We start from the raw sequence: 22,435 nt of genomic DNA on the forward strand, positions 1-22,435 counted from the left end.
GTAGGTCTGAACTCCATACCTAATGTCCCGGTCTAATATAAAACACGTTAGCCCAATAAGCTCCAGGGAGCCGTTGGGGCTCCCCACAGAAACATGCAAAAACACCACCAACCGGAGGGAGGGAGGGATGCAAGGGGAGCCTCTGGGTCTCACCTAGAAAGTGGCGTTTCATTACATTCAACGCTGGTTTTCTGGGGGAAAGCCCCATCGACTCCCCAGAGCTAACTACCCAAAGACAAGGAAAAAACCCACATGGAAGGCGGTCAGTCCTTGCTCCTCAATGCTAACTCGAGACAACTGGCTGCAATCGCTGACCCAATGTAATGCAGGCCTGACCAGATCCAGGGACAGTGACAAGATAGCGAGCGACCAGGACCCTGTTCGACCTCTATAAACCCCGTGTCCTAGTGTCAACCCAAGACATGTTGCCAAAAATGGCAGCCAAAGCAGCAAACTTACCAATGCCATGGGCACGGGGATAGACCGCAGGCTGGCTAGACTTAACACTTTTGCGCTCTCCGCGAAGGTCATCGAAACAACCGTAAGTGCTCACGGCGTTTTGCCGCGTAAGCGTAAAAACAAAAATGTGTATACTCTTTTTACTCTCATGACCTTAGTTCTCGAGCTACGTATTTCATTTTGGTACCAACGTGTTCGCAATAAAATTCTCTAGAAGAACATCAGTAAAAAAAGTCACGAAACGTATAAGGATACCAGCACCAAATAAATAACTACGGAGATGACTCGCCGTGAGCGCCCAACAGCAACAAAATGTTTTTACTCTTGGGATTGTTATCACCTCCACACTTGTCCTACAGCGTTAATTTTGGTATCAATGGACTCGCAATGAAATTCCCAACACGGTGATGTGAATATAAGCGTAGAATAATGATTGCGGCCCGCCCGCAAGAGTGTGGGAAGTGGTGAAATTGTTACCCGGTGTCGGTGACGGGACGACGCACGGCGCTTTGAAAGTTTATACTTATTTCATTCTCATGACATTATTATTCTATGTACGTCATTCATTTTTGTGTCAATGTGTTCGCAATAGAATGTTCTATGAGCCCGTAGGTAAAAAAAATCAACAAAGCGTAAGATAGAAGAGCGCCAAATATAAAACAACGCTGGAACATATCAGTGAGAATCAAACACACACGAAATGTTTTTACTTTTGTTATGTTTGTGAACCTTTCATGAACTTATTGTACCATGCAGCCTATTGGTGAGAAAGAGAGCCTCATGGCGCGCAGTTTGAAACAAACCCAAAGTAAATCGGATAAAAATTGAATTTTATACAAATATTTTAAAAGAGGACATAAGTTTGTGTCCACTATGCGGTGGCGTTAGGCGAAACAGGACTCCTCGGTGAGTCCGGTTAGCGCGAAAGTGTTAATTAATAACCCTGCGGACAACCTAGGAGACCCAAGCCCGGGAACAGGGAAGGTGGGAAACCAGGTCAACCCAAAGCGAATCCCCGGCCACCGAAGCCATGGCACGCAAATAATAACGGAGAGCTGCAACCAGACAACACATGATGCACCCCCGGCCTGACCAACCAAGCATCAACAACCCAAGGACCCTTCCAGAAAGCAGCAATTCTCATTCTCTCATTCCTCCCCTCTCATTCTTTCTCAGAGGAAAGACCTCTCTCATTCTTTGCCAGAAAAGAAGGAGACGACTGCAAACAAACAAGCCTACCACCATGACCGAAGGAGCAGAAACCCCTACGCAGGAAGAGAGCATGAAGCTCCCCCTACCTGACCCCCAGAGGCTAATGCCAACAGGGAAAAAAAAAAAAAAAAAAAAAAAAAAAAAAAAAAAAAAAAAAAAACCTAGAAAAACAATCCTGAACTGAAGTGGCCACTACAAACTGAGAAGGAGAGAGAAGAGAGAACACCCAGTCCAAAGACCAGGATGGCTCAGGAGGCGCATGAGCCGGCTGGAGGTGAAACAACAGGCGAGACAGCTTGCGGAACAGGGCAGAAGTAACATCAATACCAAATGGCAGCTGCAGCGGCTCTGCCAGAGCCGCACGATACGAGGCAATAGTATTCAGCATAAGATGACAGTCCTGGAACAACCACAAAAAGGACTAGACAACACCCTATCAGAGATGGAAGTACACCTATGCAGTGATAGGAAAAACTGGAAGGACTCCCAGGAAACTTCATACTGCTGCCAAGACGAAGCACACAGGTGGGAGATCAACAACGAAGCCACCTGCTCCCCATACAAGTGATGATAGAGTCGAGTCAGAAACTCCAGACGTGAAGACTCAAGGAGAAGAACGAACCAGCCTCTTACCGTGCTGGACCCACCTGCTGAAAGAGGCGGAGCCGCGAGAAGACCCTCAGGTTCGGACACCGAGCAAACAGAGCCTGAAACTAAGGCTAGGCCAGCCACCAAGAAGCCAGGACAACTCTCCTCTGGTAAGTCTCCAAGCGAGCCAGGACCTGGAGCAACAGCTGAACCGGGAAAAAGAGGTACAGGTAAAACCACCTCGTCCAGTCCTGCCTGAAGGCATTGACCCCGACGGCCTCACAGTCGGGAAAGGGCGCCACGTATACCCGGAGACAGGTGAAGAGATCCACTTCCGGACGCCTGAACGTCTAGCAGAGCCAACTGAACGAGTTGGCGTCGACCGTCCATTCAGTAGACAGGAGAATGAACTGGGACATGCCGTCTACTAGGACATTGGAAAACCCCTGAACGTGAACCGCCAGGAGAGCCAAAGCGAGAACTCAGCAGATGAGGCACTCGAAGCGACCAGCCCCAAAGAGTCAAAGACTACATGGAACCCCCCCTCGGTTCAGGCAAAGAACCACCGGGGAACAGTTTGAATGGAGCCGGATTGTCAATCCGCAATCCCAAATCCTCCGGAGCATTCGACATCCACACAGCCGCGAACTCCCACACCGTGCTGTGAGCCCGATGGAAGGACGGATCCCACCCTCCCTGGCTGGCCTGGTGAGCACTGGCCACAAAGCCCCTGCCAAAAGACAACTTGTCCATGCACATCGAGTGAGGGCTTGGGTAGGTGTCAAGGCACTGAACCCCGAAAAACACGCGCCACACAACCCAAGTAAGGCATGTGAAAACGAGAGGTACCAGATTCAAGCCGAATGAAAGGCAACGAAAGTGGTAACCTTGACACCCCACAACAAAACCGAGCCAGTCCCTGAACCTCGGATGAATTGGGACATGCCAATACGTATCCTTGAGGTCCAGGTACACCATCCAAGCACCCGACTCCAACAGAAGATGGACCTGGGACAGAGTAGCCATTCAAAAGGAGGGGCAATAAACCCACGGGTTCAGGACAAATCCAGAATGAACTGGAGGTCCGTGCAGTCATGTTTCAGGACCGGAAAAAGGCGGGAAACCCACCTGAGAGATGAGGTGCGACCACGCCAAGTGAACCCACTCCAAGATGACTCGATAGAGCACAGGGAGAAGAGGCCTACCCCCGCCAGCCCCAAACTACCCCCCCCCCCGGAAGGAGGAGGAGCCACTCAACACCACTACAGGCTGCACAAAAAAAAACGAAAGACCCACAAATCATGAGACAAAGTGCGAGCAAACAGAGTGAGCCTCCCCCCATAGCCCATCAATGGAACGAACTGGAAAAGGGCCGATTACAAGAACCTAAGCTGTGAACAGGACGATCCCCGCGCCGACCAAAAATAAAAAAAAAGATGGAACCGAAGGCTGCACCTGCCCCCAAATCTGGCACCAATGGCCTACCATGATGGGAAGAACCCTGAGCCCTGGCACAACCCTTCCGGGAAGGCCCACCACAAATCCCCCTCTGGAGGACTAACAAGTCCGACATAGGACGGCAACTAGCCGAAGCTGCCTGCAAATACTGCACAACCGCAGACTCCGCAAACAGCAATGGACAAAAAGGCCTAGACAACCTAAGAGCCAGGGCCCAAGTGGATTCCAAGGAAGAAGCGAGCATCGCCTGCCGACACTCGAGTCGAGAAGCAAAAATCCGCGAAACCGCATCCCGCTAGAATGACACAAACAACTTCAACATTGCAGACGATGCACACACCGCCAAGGGTAATGCACCAGACCCATAGGCAGCCGCAAGCACCTCCACATCCAACTCAGGCCAATCCAAGGACAGCTTGAGGAGGAAGAAGAAACACGGGCCGAAGCCAGCAGGCCCCGTGAAAGCAAATCCTCCGCATCAAAGGCAGCCGAAAGGAAGGGAAGGAACCTGCACATGAAGCTGCATCATACTGTACTTTTTCATACTACAGCTGCATCATGCATCAACTTCTTTATGTGGGATATCCAAACCCCTATAAATATAACTGATATCAACACGAGCATACTAGACTTTGAAAGAGAAATTGAAAACACGCCCATGCACTTGTCCCCGGGTCCAGATTCACGGAATTCAATATTTATAAAAAAATGCAAAGTACCGGTAGCACAGGCACTCAGTATAGCGTGGAGGAAGAGCTTGGACACGGGGGAGATACCAGATACCAGATGCACTTAAAGTAGCAGACATAGCTTCTCTACACAAGGGAGGGAGCAAAGCATTGGCAAAGAATTATAGACCAGCTGCACTATCGTCGCACATAATAAAAGTACTCGAGAGAGTGATTAGGAGTCAGGTCACCAATTTCATGGAGACCAATGACCATCACAACCCAGGCCAACATGGATTTCGAGAGGGAAGATCATGCCTCTCACAGCTGCTTGATCACTACAACAAAGTCACTGAGGCATTAGAAGAAAAACAGAATGCTGATGTGACATACACGGACTTCTCAAAGGCTTTCGATAAATGTAACCATGGAGTGATAGCACACAAAATGAAGTCAATGGGAATAACCAGTAAAGTAGGACGCTGGATACTGTTTTCTGTCAAACAGGACTCAGCGAGTAACAGTCAACCATATAAAATCGAGTCCAAGCGCAGTTAAAAGCTCTGTATCTCAGGGACAAGTTCTTGCACTGCTGCTTTTCCTTATTCTCATATCAGATATAGACAAAAATACAAGTCACAGTTTTGTATCATCCTTTGCAGATGACACAAAAATCAGTATGAAAATTACCTCGGCTGAAGACATTGAAAAACTTCAAGCTGATATTAAGAGTTTTCAACTGGGCAACAGAAAATAACATGATGTTTAACAGTGATAAATTCCAGGTACAATGGGGCCTCGGCTTACGATGCTAATCCGTTCCCAGAGACGGATCGTAAGTCGAAGCGATTTTTCCCATAAGAAATAAAGGGAATTGAATTAATCCGTTCCCCACCCTCCAAAATATTAACATACAAATACATTTTATACTGAATACAATGTTTTTTTTTCTAACTACAATACAGTACCAAAGTGTGTCTTACCTTTATGGAGGGCTCTTGATGGCATATGGAAGATGGTGATGAAGGGGGAGGAAGAGAGTTGTTACTGTTTGGAAGGGGAGTCCCCTTCCATTATCACATCAGGCAGTGATGTTTTCTCTAGGGTACTCTCTCTCCTACGTTTTGCCTGAACACCACTAGGACCTGGTTGTGGTTCAGTGCTTGTTTGTCTCACTACAAATTTGTCAAGAGGCATTTGTTGTTCCCTTAATTTTAACATTTGTCTGTAATGATGCATCACAGTGTCATTGAATAGGTTAAGGCAACGACCTACTGCAGCTTGATTTGGGCGAGTCGTTTCAGCAAAGGTTTGCAATTCTTCCCATGCTGCACACATTTTCTTAATTGTTGAGGAAGAGACATTCTGTACTCTTGTTTCTGCTCTATGGCCATCCTTACATGGGTTTTCATATGTTGAGCCTTACCACTGACTTTCCTGGGACTCATGGCGTGATATATAATAATTACTTTAATGTTCAAAATGCAAAAAATCACCACCAAAGCGAAATTTCTTATAGGCGCGATCATCACTAAGCGGGCAGCTGTAGTAAACTGAGGCAGGTCAGCCGCGTGACTGGGAACCACACGCTCGGTCGACCCGAACGTGTACCAACAAATATCGGAAGTCGACGACACCCTCGGATGTCGAGTCACATTTTTCGATGAAATTTACATCATAACTCGAAATTATCGTAAGTAGGGGCAATCGTATGTCGAGGTGCCACTGTACTCAGGTACGATAAAAATGAGGACCTTAACCCTTAACATGCTCGGGGTTTAATATCCTGTCATCCCCACAGGCGCATGTCATTTTGAAAAAAAAAAAAAATATTTTTTCTTCCTAACCTGTTAATTTGTGTTCACTGATCACGGGAAAAATAATAAAAAAATCGTAAGCGACATATATTGCCCGCTATAGGGCTGGGAAGTATGGCAAATTATAGGCGCTGACTCAGCATGCGTCCCAGGCGGTCTGTTGCTCGCCAGCTGTCAGACCAGAGTTGCCACAAAGAGATAATTACCGAATTATTTCAATGTCTCTGATTGATTTTTCATAGTTTTTTTGCTGTAATATTATTCAATAGTTTGTAGTTTGATATATTTATATAATAAAATGAGTGAATCATTGCTGTACTCAAAAATATGGTGTGCATATTGTTGATTCAATTATGTTCATCAATCAGTGAACAAATACTTTGTTGGTTATTACACTATAAGCACAGGTTATATATAAGTATCTGCATGTTTTGTTCACTATAACGAACCACTAAGTAGCTATTATGAGTCAAAAGTAACGAGGAGTGACCGCCGTGTACCAGCCAGCCACTCCTGCCCTCCCTCCAGTCATCTGACTCACCCACATTCTCCTCCCACAATAATGATTTTGCTATAATTCACTATATACAGACGTTATATACAAGTATCTACATGTTTTCTTCACCATAACTGTACATCTAAGCTTGTATGGTGAGTAAAGGCACAAAGACGTACTAGGACCTCACACAGTCAGCTGATGGCTGCCGCCCTCAAGGCCAGACGCACTAATATTTCTCCTCCAACAATACTGTGTGGTGTTATTACGCTATATTCACACATTATATATAAATATCTACCTGTTTTATTCACCATACTTTTACAAATAAACTGGTATGGTGCCCAAAGACCATCGTTGTAACCAGTAAACAACACCGTCGTCTGCACGGTGGCGTCGTGCAGACGACACCACCGCCCTCACCAAAATGGCGGCTCCAAACCTTCTCTTGCTGTTTATACCCTCTATACACACGTTATATATAAGTATCTACATTTGTGTTCATCATAGCAAACCACTAAGCTGGTATGGTGAGTGCAGTCAATAAAAGGTGGCCACACACAGTCAGAAGACATCGCCACCACCCTCCCCCCCACAGCATTACTCCTCCCTCCATGGAGCGCAGCGCTAAATATCACCACAATCCTGCTATTATCAGAACCCTGGTCAGTTTTATCACAGTCAGGGGTCTTCTGTAATAATATCATCGCTACATAATAGCATGAACAAGTATATTTTGGCATTTTTAGGCGATACTGTGGTCACAAGCTGAACAGCAGTGCTGTTAGCTCATGCTGCGTGCGTCAGGCTTGGTTGCTCACTCAATACTGAAGCCAATAACACCTGAGAGTTTGGCCCACGATTTTTTTTTAAAATGGCGTCTGTTTACAAGAGCCCTGATGAAGGTGTGGTGAACCCCGTGTATCCGCGGGCCGTTTAAATCTTGCGTAGTACTCCAACACATCATATGACGTGATGCGCACTTTAAGGGTTAAAGATAATACAGGGTACAAAACAATCAAATGTGCCCATAGTAGGAAAACAGCATGTAAAGGATTTGGGAATAATGATGTCTGACGACCTAACGTTTAGGGAGCACAACCAAGCAAATATTGCATCAGCCAGAAAAATGATCGGATGGAATACGAGAACTTTTAAATCCAGGGATCCCATCACAATGGTTGTACTCTTCAAATCACTTGTGTTGTCCCGTCTTGAGTACTGCTCAGTACTCACTTTCCCCTTCAGAGCAGGAGAGATTGCTGAAATAGAAGGAATAGAGAATATATACGGCACGCATAGACGCGATAAAGCACCTAAATTATTGGGATCGTCTCAAAGGCCTCCGAATGTACTCACTAGAAAGAAGACGAGAGATATCAAATAATATACACGTGGAAGATACTGGAGGGCCAAGTACCTAATCTACACAGTAAAATAACAACGTACTGGAGTGAACGATATGGAAGAAAATGCAGAATAGAACCAGTGAAGAGCAGGGTGTGCCATATTCACAATCAGAGAACACTGTATAAACATCAGAGGTTCATGGTTGTTCAACACCCTCCCAGCAAGCATAAGAAATATTGCCGGAACAACCGTGGACATCTTCAAGAGGAAACTAGATTGTTTCCTCCAAGGAGTGCCAGACCAACCGGGCTGTGGTGGGTATGTGGGCCTGCGGGCCACTACAAGCAACAGACTAGTGGACCAAACTCTCACAAGTCAAGCTTGGCCTCGGGCCGGGCTTGGGGGAGTAGAAGAACTCCCAGAACCCCATCAACCAGGTATCATACCAACATCCTGCGGAAGGGCAGGGGCAAACAAACATGCATTGAGATGCTCAAATTCTTCCCCAGAAAAACATGCAATGCCATCTGAGCTTCCCTCCACCCAAGCTAGTGGGACAGACAGAACATGTGCCAAGCCTCCAATGAGAAGAGCAGGCAGTCTGCTAACCAGGATGACTCTGGAATTTCATAACGAACCCAGTACAGACACGAAAATCCATACACAAGGGAACCAGGATCCATCACGAAACCATAATCCGGGTTGCGCAGTAGGTAAGCCGCAAAAGCTTCCCGCACCACATGTGACGGGACGCAGGAAGCCGAAAACCTCCTGAAGGATGGGACCTAGGAACCCACGGGATCACGGAACCGAACCCCGGGGAGGGGTAGATGCCAAATCCAATTCGTACAAGGAGGGAGAAAGAGAACGCCCTCTCCTTGTAATACCAAGCCCTGCTCTGAGGATACAAAAACCCAGACGAGGGTCCAATGGGACCCAAGATCCCCCAAGTCAACCCCTCCTCCGCCTCGGGAACCTCACCCCGAGGTCCCACTCTGTCCTCTAAACCCTCTTGCCTCTAAAGAAAAGGCAGGATCAGCCGTAAAAGCAGGAACGAAGGGGGCCCACTGGTCAGACCCAGAAGCTCCGGCTAGAGGACTTGGCTTGAATGCCTCCACCGCCACCCCGGAAGGGGGACTTCCCCGACACTGCTCAAGTCTCAACACCAACTGAACCCTGCCCCGAATCCGAAACCCTCAGACATTTCGGAACTGTAAGCAGGGGGGGGGGGGAGTGGAAGAGAACCGGATGAACCACCAAAGGGAAAGGGCAAGGAGGGGCGGACAGAACCAAAGTCGACACAACCCCTGCCCCCAAATCCGGGTCCCTATAGCCAAAACGGGCCAGTCTTGAGGCATCTGGGGAGGTTATCTTGAGGTTATTTTGAAATGATTTCGGGGCTTTAGTGTCCCCGCGGCCCGGTCCTCAACCAGGCTTCCACCCCCAGGAAGCAGCCCGTGACAGCTGACTAACACCCAGGTACCTATTTTACTGCTAGGTAACAGGGGCATAGGGTGAAAGAAACTCTGCCTATTGTTTCTCGCCGGCGCCTGGGATTGAACCCAGGACCACAAGATCACAAGTTCAGTGTGCTGTCCGCTCGGCCGACCGGCTCCCGAACCTATCGCATTGCAGCAACTTAAACCAAGCAGGCAATGCCTCTGCTGCCAGCACCCTCATATCATGTTCAATAGCTTAGGTGAACTCGAACATGTACAAAGAACAAACATTGCACGACTCCGGGTCAAAAGAATCACCGACCCGACAGGCAGCATGGCAGAGGCACAACCGGTGATTGTCACCCTGAGACAAAAGAACAGAGCAACCATCAACCTCACATGAAGTGAGAGAGGAGTCAAGTCACATCCATCGTACCACAGAGCCCCCACGGGGTTTCCCAGGGCCCTTAGCCTTGATACCACACTAAGGTAAGCCCAGGCAGGGTTCTGTGACCCGGCACCCAAAACTACTGAGCAAACTTTTAAAGCTGAACCCCCGGGACGTTTCCACTTACTGAGGCCTAGCAGGGGATACCACCAAGAACACACACACACATCTATAGAAAGACCCGAATTATAGATAGGGGGCAACCAACCAAAGGTAGACACCCCCCACCAGGCAGGAAAACAAAAACAACAGAAAAACCTCCCGCAAGAGGACAATGTACACAGGTGGAACAGAGCTGGCCACTATAATACATGATAACTAGCTGTGCAGTACCCTGCGTCCCTACCAGTGACGAAAACCACCACCTACCCAAAGGCAAACAAGGGCAACAAACACCCCAGCTGACTCCAAGGGCGGCCAAGTACCGAGCAGTAAAAGACAAAGCGGATGTAGACTCCAAGGTGACTTGTGGAAGGTGGCCCTAAGCCCCAAGGGCAGTACTTACAGGGCACCTAGGGAAGGAAACCCTAGGTGCATGCAGCCCGAGTACCGTATAATATTACTCCTGGCTCACACATCACCTGTAGTAACAGACCACACCACAAGGCACAATAACTGGAATTAAAACAGGAGCCAGAGGCATATGACCTGCCAGTATCACATCAGCCAAGAACTGCCGGTTGGATCGCCAGCGTGAGGGTCTGGGGCTCCCCCTTCTCCCTCCCGGGGAAGGGGGGAGTTGCACAGACAGCGGCACAGCAACGTGAGCATGATGTGACATCACGCTCGTTTGCTAATTTTCGTTAGGGGAGTTCTGTCCACTCGTTCGGCTTTCAGTAGCAATATTCTAACCAGAATAGGGGTTTTGGGGCAACTATCTTTCTGGGTGCCAGACCTGGTCGATGGCACACATAAGCATACTCCCAACCACTCAGGGGTTTCTATAGGCCATGCTCCTCGTGCCTCTCTGAGGGAGCCAGGTTCTGGCTCGTGGTCCCCGGTAGGCAAGAACTCCATGCACTTTGATGCCTAAAGCTAATACAGTGGAACCCCAAGTTACGAGCATCCCTGTTTACGAGTTTTTCAAGTTATGAGCTCGATTTGTTCGGAAAATTTGTATCGAATACGAGCATTGCAATGGGTAATGAGTTTGTTGATACACGTACGGGCCAACCTAGCGCGTGGTGGCACGGCGATAACGCCTCAGTTTACCAGTTCCTCACGCCCAGTGACTATCCCACCTGAATTCTTCACAAGGATTTACAATTTTTTGTCGGATATTTGGCCATTTGACCATAAAAGTTGTTTTAATATATCTCGCAATGGGTCTCAAGAAAGCCAGTGGTAAGGTTCAAGCCAAGAAATTGCATGTGAGGATGACAATAGAGGAAAAACAAGAGATCATTCGGAAGCATGAAAATGGTACGCGTGTTGTTGAACTTTGTAGGCAGTACAACAAATCCACATCAATGATATGCACTATACTTGCAAGAAAAAGGACATTATGAGTGCTAAAGTGGCAAAAGGCGTTATCTTCAGGTTATCTCGAGATGATTTCGGGGCTTTTAGTGTCCCCGCGGCCCGGTCCTCGACCAGGCCTCCACCCCCAGGAAGCAGCCCGTGACAGCTAACTAACACCCAGGTACCTATTTTACTGCTAGGTAACAGCATATCAACAATCACAAAACAAAGACCACAAATACTTTAGGATGTGGAAAAGTTGTTATTAATTTGGATACACAACAAGGAGTTAGCAGGTGATAGTGTTTCAGAGGCCATCATTTGTGAGAAGGCCAGGGTATAGCACGAAGATCTTGTAACCCCTGGAACGAGTGCAGATATGATAGACTTTAAGGCAAGTAGGGGATGGCTTGACAAATTTAAAAAAAGGAGTGGTATTCATAGTGTTGTGAGGCATGGGGAGGCTGCCAGCTCAGACAAACCAGCAGCTGAAAGATTTATTGAAGAATTTAGAGTATGTAGAGGCTGAGGGATACCTACCGCAACTAGTTTAATTGTGATGAGACAGGACAGTTCTGGAAAAGATTGCCTAAGAAGAAATACATTACCAAGGAGGAAAAATCATTGCCCAGACACAAGCCTATGAAAGATAGGTTTACGCTTGTGCTGTGTGGAAATGCGAGTGGCGATTTGAAAATTAAACCCCTGCTTGTGTATCATTCTGAAAATCCAAGGGTTTTCAAAAAGTATGGTGTACAGAAAAACCAAATGTGTGTGATGTGGAGGGCTAATAATAAGTCATGGGTGACTAGGATTATTTTTTACGGAGTGGGTGAATGATGTGGTCTGTCCTGCCATACAAAAATATCTGCAAGAGAAAAATTTGCCACTCAAGGCCCTGCTTCTCCTCGACAATGCTCCTGCTAGTCCTCCAGGCTTGGAAGATGCATTGTTGAACAGATACAGTAATTTTCTCACAGTAAAGTTCCTTCCTCTTAATACCACTCCCGTATTTAAGCCTATGGACCAGAAAATCATAGTGAATTTTAAGAAACTTTATGAAAGGGCACTTTTCTGGAAATGTTTTGAAGTAACTGAAGCCACAAACCTCACCCTCAAAGAGTTCTGGAAACACCATTTTAACATTTGTAGTGCTTTAAAACTTGTTGACAAAGCCTGGCAAGAAGTGACTCAAAGAACCCTGATCTCTGGCAGGAGAAATTTGTGGCCTAAATGTGTGCCAGAACTAGACTTTGAGGGGTTTGAGCCTGTAAATGAAGTGCCCACTGTTGAGGAAATTGTTACTCTGGGCCGGAAAATGGGCTTGGAATTGGATGGTGCTGATGTGGAGGAGTTGGTGGAAGAACACAACGAAGAACTGACCACCAAAGAATTCCAAGCCCTTTAAAAGGAGCAGCAACAAGAGGCAGCTGAGGATATTTCTCCAGTGGAGGAGGATGAGGCAGAAGAGGATGTCCCTTTTGCAACCATTAGAAATGGGTGTCAGATGTGGGAAGAAATGCAAACTTTTATTGAAACGACTCACTCAAAGAAAGCTGTAGTAAGCCGTTGCATTAATCTTTTCAATGACAACGTGATGCCGCACTACAGACAAATGTTGCGAAGAAGGGAAAAACAATCTTCAATGGATCGTTTCGTTGTGAGAAAAATCAAGCAGTGAGCCACAACCAGGACCTAGTGGTAGGCAGGCAAAACATGCCAGAGAGTGCACTCCAGAAAAATCTTCACTGCCTGATGTTATAATGGAAGGGGACTCCCCCTTCCAAACAGTAACACCTCTCCTCCCCATCTTCCATATGCCAACAGCAGTCATCAGCAAGGGTAAGTAATAACTTGAACATACTTTTGTAGTGTAGATTTTGATGAATTGGGTATAAAATTTAGTTTGAAGTGAGGTTTTTGGGAAGTCAGGAACAGATTAATTCATTTTCCATTATTTCTTATGGGGAAATTAGCTTCGGTTTACAAGTTTTCGGGTTACGAGCTGTCTCCAGGAATGGATTAAACTCTTAAACCGAAGTACCCTGTAGTTACATATCAGCCTGAATAGCTCCGGGGAGCCCTGTCGGCTCCCCCCAACCCCCAGAAAAACAGTAACTGCCTACATTGCTAATGCATGCGACAATACAACTAACCTGCAGCAAAGGCTTTTTCACTGCCAGTAAGAATAACGGCAGCAATACTGGGGTCACTTTCCAGATCTGTCAATGCCTGCTGGACTTCATTCATAAGCGGCGCACACAGAGCATTCAAGGCTTTCGGACGATTCAGTATAATCAAGCCAACACATCCAGCCTCTCCTTTCTTCTCAACCAGGATGTGTTCATACACAGGAGCTGCCAAGGAAACAACACACCTAAGAATTATACTTGGAGAAAATATTATGTACAGTAAAAAATTAAAATAATAATATTTTATTTATATACCACTCGCCCAGCAAATGTGATATGTTGGGTGAGTTGGTAGCACAAAACAGTGTGACTTAGAAGCACAAGGTGGGATACTATAGAGATGAAATTAGGTACTTTGTAGTTCTACTTTTGAATAAAGTATAGCTTGGACAATTGTTTAATTCATTAGGGAGTATGTTCGATATATTGGCCCATTTATTTGCGCAACGTGTTTACATAGATTTGGTCTGACTCTGGGAATATCGCAGATATTTATTTCTGGTATGATACTAATGGGATCTATTACATCTATCAAGGCTAAGTTTCAAAATTGGATTAGAACTTAGGAATAAGGCTTTGAAAGTGTAAATAGCACAAGAGAATGTATTAGGTGTATGGTCATCATGTTTAGGGATTAACCCCTAAACTGTGCAAAAACTGCATATGAAGTTTTGAGAAACTGACGCAAAAGTGCACATTACTGCATATGCAGTTTTGGAGTACAGTACTACGCAAGATTTAAACGGCTCGCGAATACACAGGGTTCACATCACCTTCCTCAGAGCTCTTGTAAACAGACAACATTTAAAAAAAAAAAATCGTGGGCAACATTCCCAGGTGTGAGGGGCCTCAGTACTGAATGAGCCACCAAGGCTCATGCACACAACATGAGCTCAAAGCACTGCTGTTAAGCTTGTGACCACAGCATTGCCTAAAAGTGCCAAAAATATATGAAACTGGTATTACTTAGTGATGATGATATTACAGAAGACCCTTGACTGTGATATAAATGACCAGGATTCTGATAATAGCAGGATTGTTGTGATAATTTATGCTGTGCTGTGGGAGGAGTAATGTTGAGCGGGAGGGCTATAGCGTAGTCTGCCGAATCTGTGTGGCTACCTGTTGCTGTCAGCACTTACTATACCAGCTTAGTGGTTCGCTATGGTGAGCAAAACATGCAGATACTTATATATAACGTCTGTATATAGTGAATAAAAGCAAAAACAGTATGGGGGAGGAGAATGTCAGCGAATCAGGTGAGGTGAGGGAGGGAGTGGCAGCCAGGGGCCGCCACTCCCTGGCTGGCTGGTGTGCCGGCCACTCCTTGCTGCTTTTTGATTCAGCATACCAACTTAGTGGTTCGTTATGGTGAACATAAATGTAGATACTTATATATTACGTGTATATATATAATGTAATAACAGCAAAAGAAGTGTTGGGAGAAGCCATTTTGGTGAGGGAGGTGACATCTTCCTGACTTGTCATGCTGTGTAAGGGTGGCAACTATGCTCTTTGTTCACTATGCCAGCTTAGATGAACAGTTATGGTGAACAAAACATGTAGATACTTATATATAACATCTGTATGTAGTGAATAAAAGCAAAAACAGTATAGTGGGAGCAGGATGTTGGCAAGTGAGGAGTTTTTGAGGGAGGGAGTGGTAGCGAGTGGCTGGCTGGCTGGTGTGTGGTGGCCACTCCTCGTTGCTTTTTGACTCACAATATCAACTTGGTGGTTTATGTTGAACAAAACATGCAGATATTTATATATAACCTGTGTATTTAGTGTAGTAACTGCAAAAGTATTTGTTTATTGTTTTATAAACATAATAATTGAATCAATAATACGCACAGCATAATTTTGAGTACAGCGATGATTCACACTTTTTATTACGTATATAAATATATCACACTACACACTATTGAATAATATTACTGCAAAAACCTAAGAAAAAATCAAAGACATTGAAATAATTAAGTAATAATATCTTTGTGGCAACTCCCGCCTGACAGCTGTAGCAGAGCAGACTGCCTCCGACGCTTGCTCGGTCAACGCCGCCTCTTTTTTTTGCCAGACTTCCCACCCTATTGCGGCCAAAATATGCTACTTACGAGTTTTATATTATTTTTCCTGTGATCAGGGAACACAAATGAACACTTTTATAAGACAAAATCTTTTTTTTTTTATGCGCCTGTGAGTGTCAAAGCCCAAATAGCCTAGAGCAGCTTAGGGGGTTAAGGATATCAGGAAAAGTATAACACTCTAGAGATTTGTTGAATATCAGGGCTATGAGTGGTACAAGAGCAGGGGCAGCACTCTCATATATCATAGATTTTATTTCATTAATGTTCCCAGCTTTGGTTTTAAATGATTGAATTAAGGATATAATGTCTGTCGGGCTGACAGGTAAAAGGAGTAGAGAGTTAGGATAGCTGCCGGCGAGATATGTAGTAACATGTGTCTGGGACTCTGGGATTTTTCTGTTTTTTAGACCCTAGTTTTTTTATCCTAGATCAAAATGCAAGATTTTGTTTATAACCCTTTTGAAGTATTAGTGGCTTTAGGCATTATACTTTTGTCCTACCCCATGAATAATAAAATCTTCTGGTATCCAATGTAGAGTATGTACTTTCTGCTTGAATAAAAATTATTATTATTAAAAAAAATTATTTTGTAATTGCCTTTTTTTCCTACAACCAGCCCTCTTATGCAAACAAGTATAGCCCAGAACTAAACCTCTTATCTAGTATCTATGACAATCATAGGGAGCCGGTCGGCCGAGCGGACAGCACGCTGGACTTGTGATCCTGTGGTCCTGGGTTCGATCCCAGGCGCCGGTGAGAAACAATGGGCAGAGTTTCTTTCATCCTATGTCCCTGTTACCTAGCAGTAAAATAGGTACCTGGGTGTTAGTCAGCTGTCACGGGCTGCTTCCTGGGGGTGGAGGCCTGGTCGAGGACCGGGCCGCAGGGACACTAAAAAGCCCCGAAATCATCTCAAGATAACCTCAAGATCATCACTTTAATGATCAAAATTGCAGATATTTTACAGCACATGATATAAACAATGTATTAACACAAAATCACAATATGTCTGTAATTAACTTGAATGTAAGATCTCTAAGCAAACACTTTGATGATGATAGTACCTTGATTCAAACTGTTGACAACAAATTCTCTTTTGATATACTTATTGAAACCCTGGTTAAAAGAGGATACTACTCAGCTCTTTAACATGCCAAACTACTCAGCAATTCAAAACTGTCGACCAATTCAGAGAGGTGGTGGTACTGCTCTTTACTACCACCAAGAACTGACATGCTTAAAAGTAATTAGAACTAGAGACTCCTGTGGGGAGTATATCTTTGCAAGTTTCAGAGTCAAGGGTGCTGAGTCTGTCCTGACTGTGGGAGCAGTCTACAGAATTCCTAACACTGATGTGTCCAAATTCAACTCTACCCTTAGAAATCTAATACTAGATAACAGACTGAACAAAATCCACCTAATTATTGCAGGGGATTTTAATATTGACCTCTGCGAGCCTGAAAACCCTCCTGCTGCTAGTTTCCTCAACTGAATGAATTCCTGCTTCCTCATACCCTTCATCACTAGACCTACTAGAATCACTTATAGTACTGCCTCTGCTCTTGACCACATCTGGACTAACATAACCTCTTCACTCACTTCAGGGATAATCATTGATAGGACCACAGATCATTGCCCCTCATTTCTCCTAACCAACATTAATAAACCACCTCTAGATACAAGGAAAATAAGCTTTAAGCTGCACGATGAAACTTCTATAAGCAACTTTATTGCTGCTGCTGATGCTAATATCAACTGGGAAGCTGAATTAGGTGACATAGTGAACATCAACCTAGCAGTGTAAACATTTCTTCAGAAAACTCTAAACCTTTATAACTTTCACTGTCCAATCTTAACGAAACAAGTTACAAATAAAAGGTTAAACACTCCATGGCTTACAAAGGGTATACTTAAATCTATTAATAAAAACCATGACCTTGAAAAGAAGTATAGGTTAGGAGTCTTCTCCAAAGAATTTTCAAAGATTTACTCATCCATGCTGTCTAAAATAATTAGAAGAGCCAAAGTAAAATACTACAAAAATAAATTTACCCGCATTAAGGGCAACATTAAGAAAACATGGAGCACTATCTCCCAAATATTAAGTTCAAAAAAGATTTTGAATAAAAAACAAATTCTCCTATCCAATGACGATGGTGTGCTTTCGGCCTCAGGCACTGCTATTGAATTCAATAGGTTCTTTTCATCCATTGGTACATCCCTTGCTCACGATATTCCATCCTCACTCACTAATATTAAAAGACTACCTTACAGGTAACTATCCAGAGTCTCTGTACCTAGCTCCCGCTACTTCCTCTGATGTTAATTTTATTTATTTATTTATATACAAAAAGGTACATTGGGTTTGTGAGTATACATAGTATAGTATTTACAATCTTGTAAAGCCACTAGTATGCACAGCGTTTCGGGCAGGTCCTTAATCTAACAGATAATTTTAAGTAGGTAAATTCTAGCAGAATTAATAAAATGATAACAGATACATTGCAAGAAAAAAATGAGATGAGAGAGATTAGTAAGTACTGTATATTAAAGCACATTGGTATATTAAAGCTCTGATTGATTACATTGATAGCTTGATTGGTATTAATGAGGTAATCCTTTCCCTTAAAATTAAGTCAAGCACCCTTAATGAGATACCATCTCTAATTTACAAAAAAAGCCTCCAGATTTCTAGCTCCTGCCATTGCATTGCTCTTCAACAAATCACTTGAACTCCAAACCTTTCCGGATAATATTCTGAAAAAAGCGAGAGTAAACCCAGTCCACAAATGTGGTGATCTCACTGATGTCAACAATCACAGACCTATCTCAATTCTGCCAACCTTGTCAAAAATATTTGAAACGCTAATCTACAAGCAGCTTTACTCATATCTAGCCAAACACAATATACTTAGCACTTGTCAATATGGTTTCAGACCCAATATTTATTTATTTATTTATTTATATACAAGAAGGTACATTGGGTTTGTGAGAATACATAGCATAGTATTTACAGTCTTGTAAAGCCACTAGTACGTGCAGCGTTTCGGGCAGGTCCTTAATCTAATAGATAATTTTAAGTAGGTAAATTCTAGCAGGATTAATAAAATGGTAACAAATACATTGCAAGAAAAAAAATGAGATAAGAGATATTAGTAAGTATATTAAAGCACATTGGTATATTAAAGCTCTGATTGATTACATTGACAGCTTGATTGGTAATTTAAACAAGATTAATAGACACCATACAGCAAATTGACAGCACATATAAGAAGACAGCAATGATCACAATGGTAAGGATGTTTGGATTGGGTACATAAAGATTGGGAGATTGGGTAGCAATAGATACAGTGCAATTTTAAAGCAAAAGAAAAAAAAACTATGAAGATGAAATTAGGTACTTTTTAGTATTGTTTTTGAATGATGCAAAAGTTGGACAGCTTTTCAATTCAGTAGGGAGTGAGTTCCATAAAAGCACTAACGATGCACTTATTAGTATGATTAACTTGATACATACAGCTCTTGATAAATATGAGTTCCCTGTTGGATTATTTGTGGACCTACGTAAGGCTTTTGACACTGTCAACCACCAAAACCTTCATCTTAAATTACATCATTATGGAGTCAGAGGTCACTCCCTGCAATACCTTCAGTCTTACCTTACTGACAGGCTCCAGTATGTTTGTGAATAATTCCATTTCTCCTACACTACCCATAAACATTGGTGTTCCACAGGGAAGCATATTTGGCCCTCTTTCTCATCTACATTAATGACCTTCCAAATGCCTCTCAACACCTCAAACTAATCTTATTTGCTGATGACACAACTTTCATCTTCTCTAGTCCTGTCCCGCTTGCTCTAAATGTCACTGTGAACACTGAACTAAATAATGTCCATCTTTGGCTAACTGCTAACAAACTCACCCTTAACATTGACAAAACTTTCTATATTTTGTTTGGTAATAAATCCTCTAATAAAATTAAATCTAAGAATAAACAATATACAAATCAGTAGTAAAGTCGATGGTAAATTCCTTGGTGTCCTCATCGATAACAAACAATTTCCAGGGACATATTCTAAATATAGCAAAAAAAAAGTTTCTATAAAACTGTTGGCATTCTTTCTAAGATAAGATACTGTATTATGTACCTCGCCCTGCCCTGGTGACACACTATTACTCTCTCATCCATCCTTATCTCAACTATGGTATTTGTGCTTGGGGTTCTACTACCCAAAATCATTTACGTCCTCTAATTACTCAACACAAAGCTGCTACTAGAACAATATCTAACTCTGCCCCCAGACAGCACTCGGTACCCTTACTCAAATCTCTGAATGTTAGATATTAAGTCACTGCACATACTCTCATGTGTACTCTATATATTTAAAACTCTGAATTGTAATGTCAATCCTGACCTTAAAAGCTTCTTAGAAAGTTGTAACAGAACTCATGGGCACCATACCAGAAACAAATACCTATTTGATATTCCATGAGTACAACTTAAACTAGAAATGCTCTACAAATCAAGGGACCCAGAATGTGGAATGACCTTCCCAATCATGTTAAAGACTGTACCTCTCTCAACCAGTTTAAGATGAAAACTAAGTACTACCTATTTAACTCCATGTAACCTACCTTACCCCTAAATGTCAACCCATGTCTTACTATTTTCAAACAATGCTGTTTGTTGACCAACTTGTATATTGGCTATTTTCTACCATGTTCCCCACCCCCTTTTTTGTCTTTTATTTTATTTATTTTTAACGCAATTTATACTTAAAGCTCAATTACTATTAAGTTTTAGTCTAAGTGTTTTTCCCCACCTCACCTTGCCCGAAATGCTATGCGTACAAGTTTTATTTATTTATTTATATATATACAAGAAGGTACATTGGGATTGTGAGGATACATAGCATAGCAATTACATTCTTGTAAAGCCACTAGTACGCACAGCATTTCGGGCAGGTCCTTAATCTAAAAAAATTTTAAGTAGGTAAATAATAGCAAAATTTATAAAAATGATAACAGTTACATAGCAAGAAAAAAAAATAAAAGATAGGAGAAAAATTGTAGGTATATTAAGCACATAGGTAGCTCAGATTGAGTGCAATGACAGCTTGAATGGTAGTTTAACAAAATTTAGCAGGTACAATACAGCATATGGCTAGCACATAAAAGAAGACAGCAACGAACACAATGATAAAGTTGTTTGGGATAAGTACATAAAGATTGCGAGATTGGGTAACACTAAATACAGAGCAAATTTAAAGCTCAGTGTAGGAAACTATAAAGATGAAATTAGGTACTTTTTAGTTTTGTTTTTAAATGAGGCAAAAGTTTGACAGCTTTTAAATTCACTAGGGAGTGAGTTCCATAGACTAGGTCCCTTAATTTGCATAGTGTTTACACAGATTAAGTTTGACCCTGGGGATATCAAAGAGATATTTATTTCTGGTGTGGTGATAATGGATCCTATTACATCTGTCCAAGAAGAGTTTCAGAGCAGGATTTGCATTTAAGAACAGGGTTTTGTAAATGTAATTGACACAAGAGAATTTGTGGAGTGAGATTATGTTTAGCAAGTTTAGGAATTTAAACAAGGGGCTGAGTGTTGTCTGAAAGCAGTTTGTTATTATTCTGATAGCAGATTTTTGCTGGATGATGGACTTGAGGTGGTTTGCAGTGGTAGATCCCCATGCACAGATACCATAATTATGATAGGGATATATTAGTGCATAATATAGTGAGAGGAGAGCAGAGTTAGGAACATACCTTATTTTCAAGTGGTTTTAGGTATTGGATGTACTAGCTCTATCTATAAATCAATGTTTGTAACTCTGCATCTATGTATGTACGTTTCCTAAATTAATAATAATAATAATAATAATAATATTATTATTATTATTATTATTTTGAGATGTGTGGGTGTGGTACTGGGAGTGCAGCAGCGCCTCCCAGCCGGCGGTCATGCTGATAACTCATTACTCGCCTCCACACTATTAATTCTTAGCTAACCTGTTGACATATGTTTGGCGTCAGCAGCAATAAGTGCCGCCTTAGCTTGGGGACAGTTGACATTAGTGCGGGCGAGGGCTGCTGGCCGCAGCAGGGACTGAAGATGCAGGAGCCTGACCGCTGCCACTCGTGCCATCTTACAGGGGATACTGAGGCAGGTCACTTCGTACACAACACGGAACCTTCACCATGACGGACACACAATTTTCCGTTTCGTGTATTTCCCTGAGGGCCAGTGACACTATTTATTTATTTATTTATTTATTTTATTTATTTATATATATACAAGAAGGTACATTGGGATTGTGAGGATACATAGCATAGTTTAGTTTAGTTCATTTATTATGCACCCCATACCCATCTTGTGGGCGGTAGTGGAAAGGGTTACAGAGACACATAACGGGCTCAGGGACTGAACTCCACAATTCATTTAGCTAAGCAAGTTACAATCTTGATGAGCTAGTTACAAAATTCAATATAAGTCATCACATCAACAATGGGTTCGAGATCGACCTCAAGTACAGGTTCTAAATTAAGCAACTGACATATGTGGAGAGTTAGTGTCAAAATTTATATGTTTGTCCTGCACACCGCCCCCCATCCAGTGGGCAGCGGTGGATAGGTTACAATCACTTCGTTACTACCTACAGTTAGCAAACTGGGGATATTTGGCTAAAATTTCTGGTAGCAGATCATTTTGAATGAAATATTGACACATCGCTGGAACATTGGTTATAGAATTG

The 22,435-nt window shown here is 43.2% G+C and overlaps 1 protein-coding gene across 1 annotated transcript in view; it reads right to left on the minus strand.

Moving 5' to 3' along the window:
- Nucleotides 1–21,854, minus strand: part of LOC123763246 (Enoyl-CoA hydratase, short chain 1) — a 193,214-nt gene extending 171,360 nt beyond the window's left edge. The window contains 2 exon segments of the mRNA XM_045750353.2: nt 13,553–13,753; nt 21,693–21,854. Coding sequence (XP_045606309.2) covers nt 13,553–13,753; nt 21,693–21,828 — 337 coding nt within the window. The 5' untranslated portion in view covers nt 21,829–21,854.
- Between the last annotated feature and the right edge of the window lie 581 nt (nt 21,855–22,435).

This window comes from Procambarus clarkii, chromosome 49, assembly GCF_040958095.1.
Source record: "Procambarus clarkii isolate CNS0578487 chromosome 49, FALCON_Pclarkii_2.0, whole genome shotgun sequence".
In the NCBI taxonomy this organism is placed as follows: Eukaryota; Metazoa; Arthropoda; class Malacostraca; order Decapoda; family Cambaridae; genus Procambarus; species Procambarus clarkii.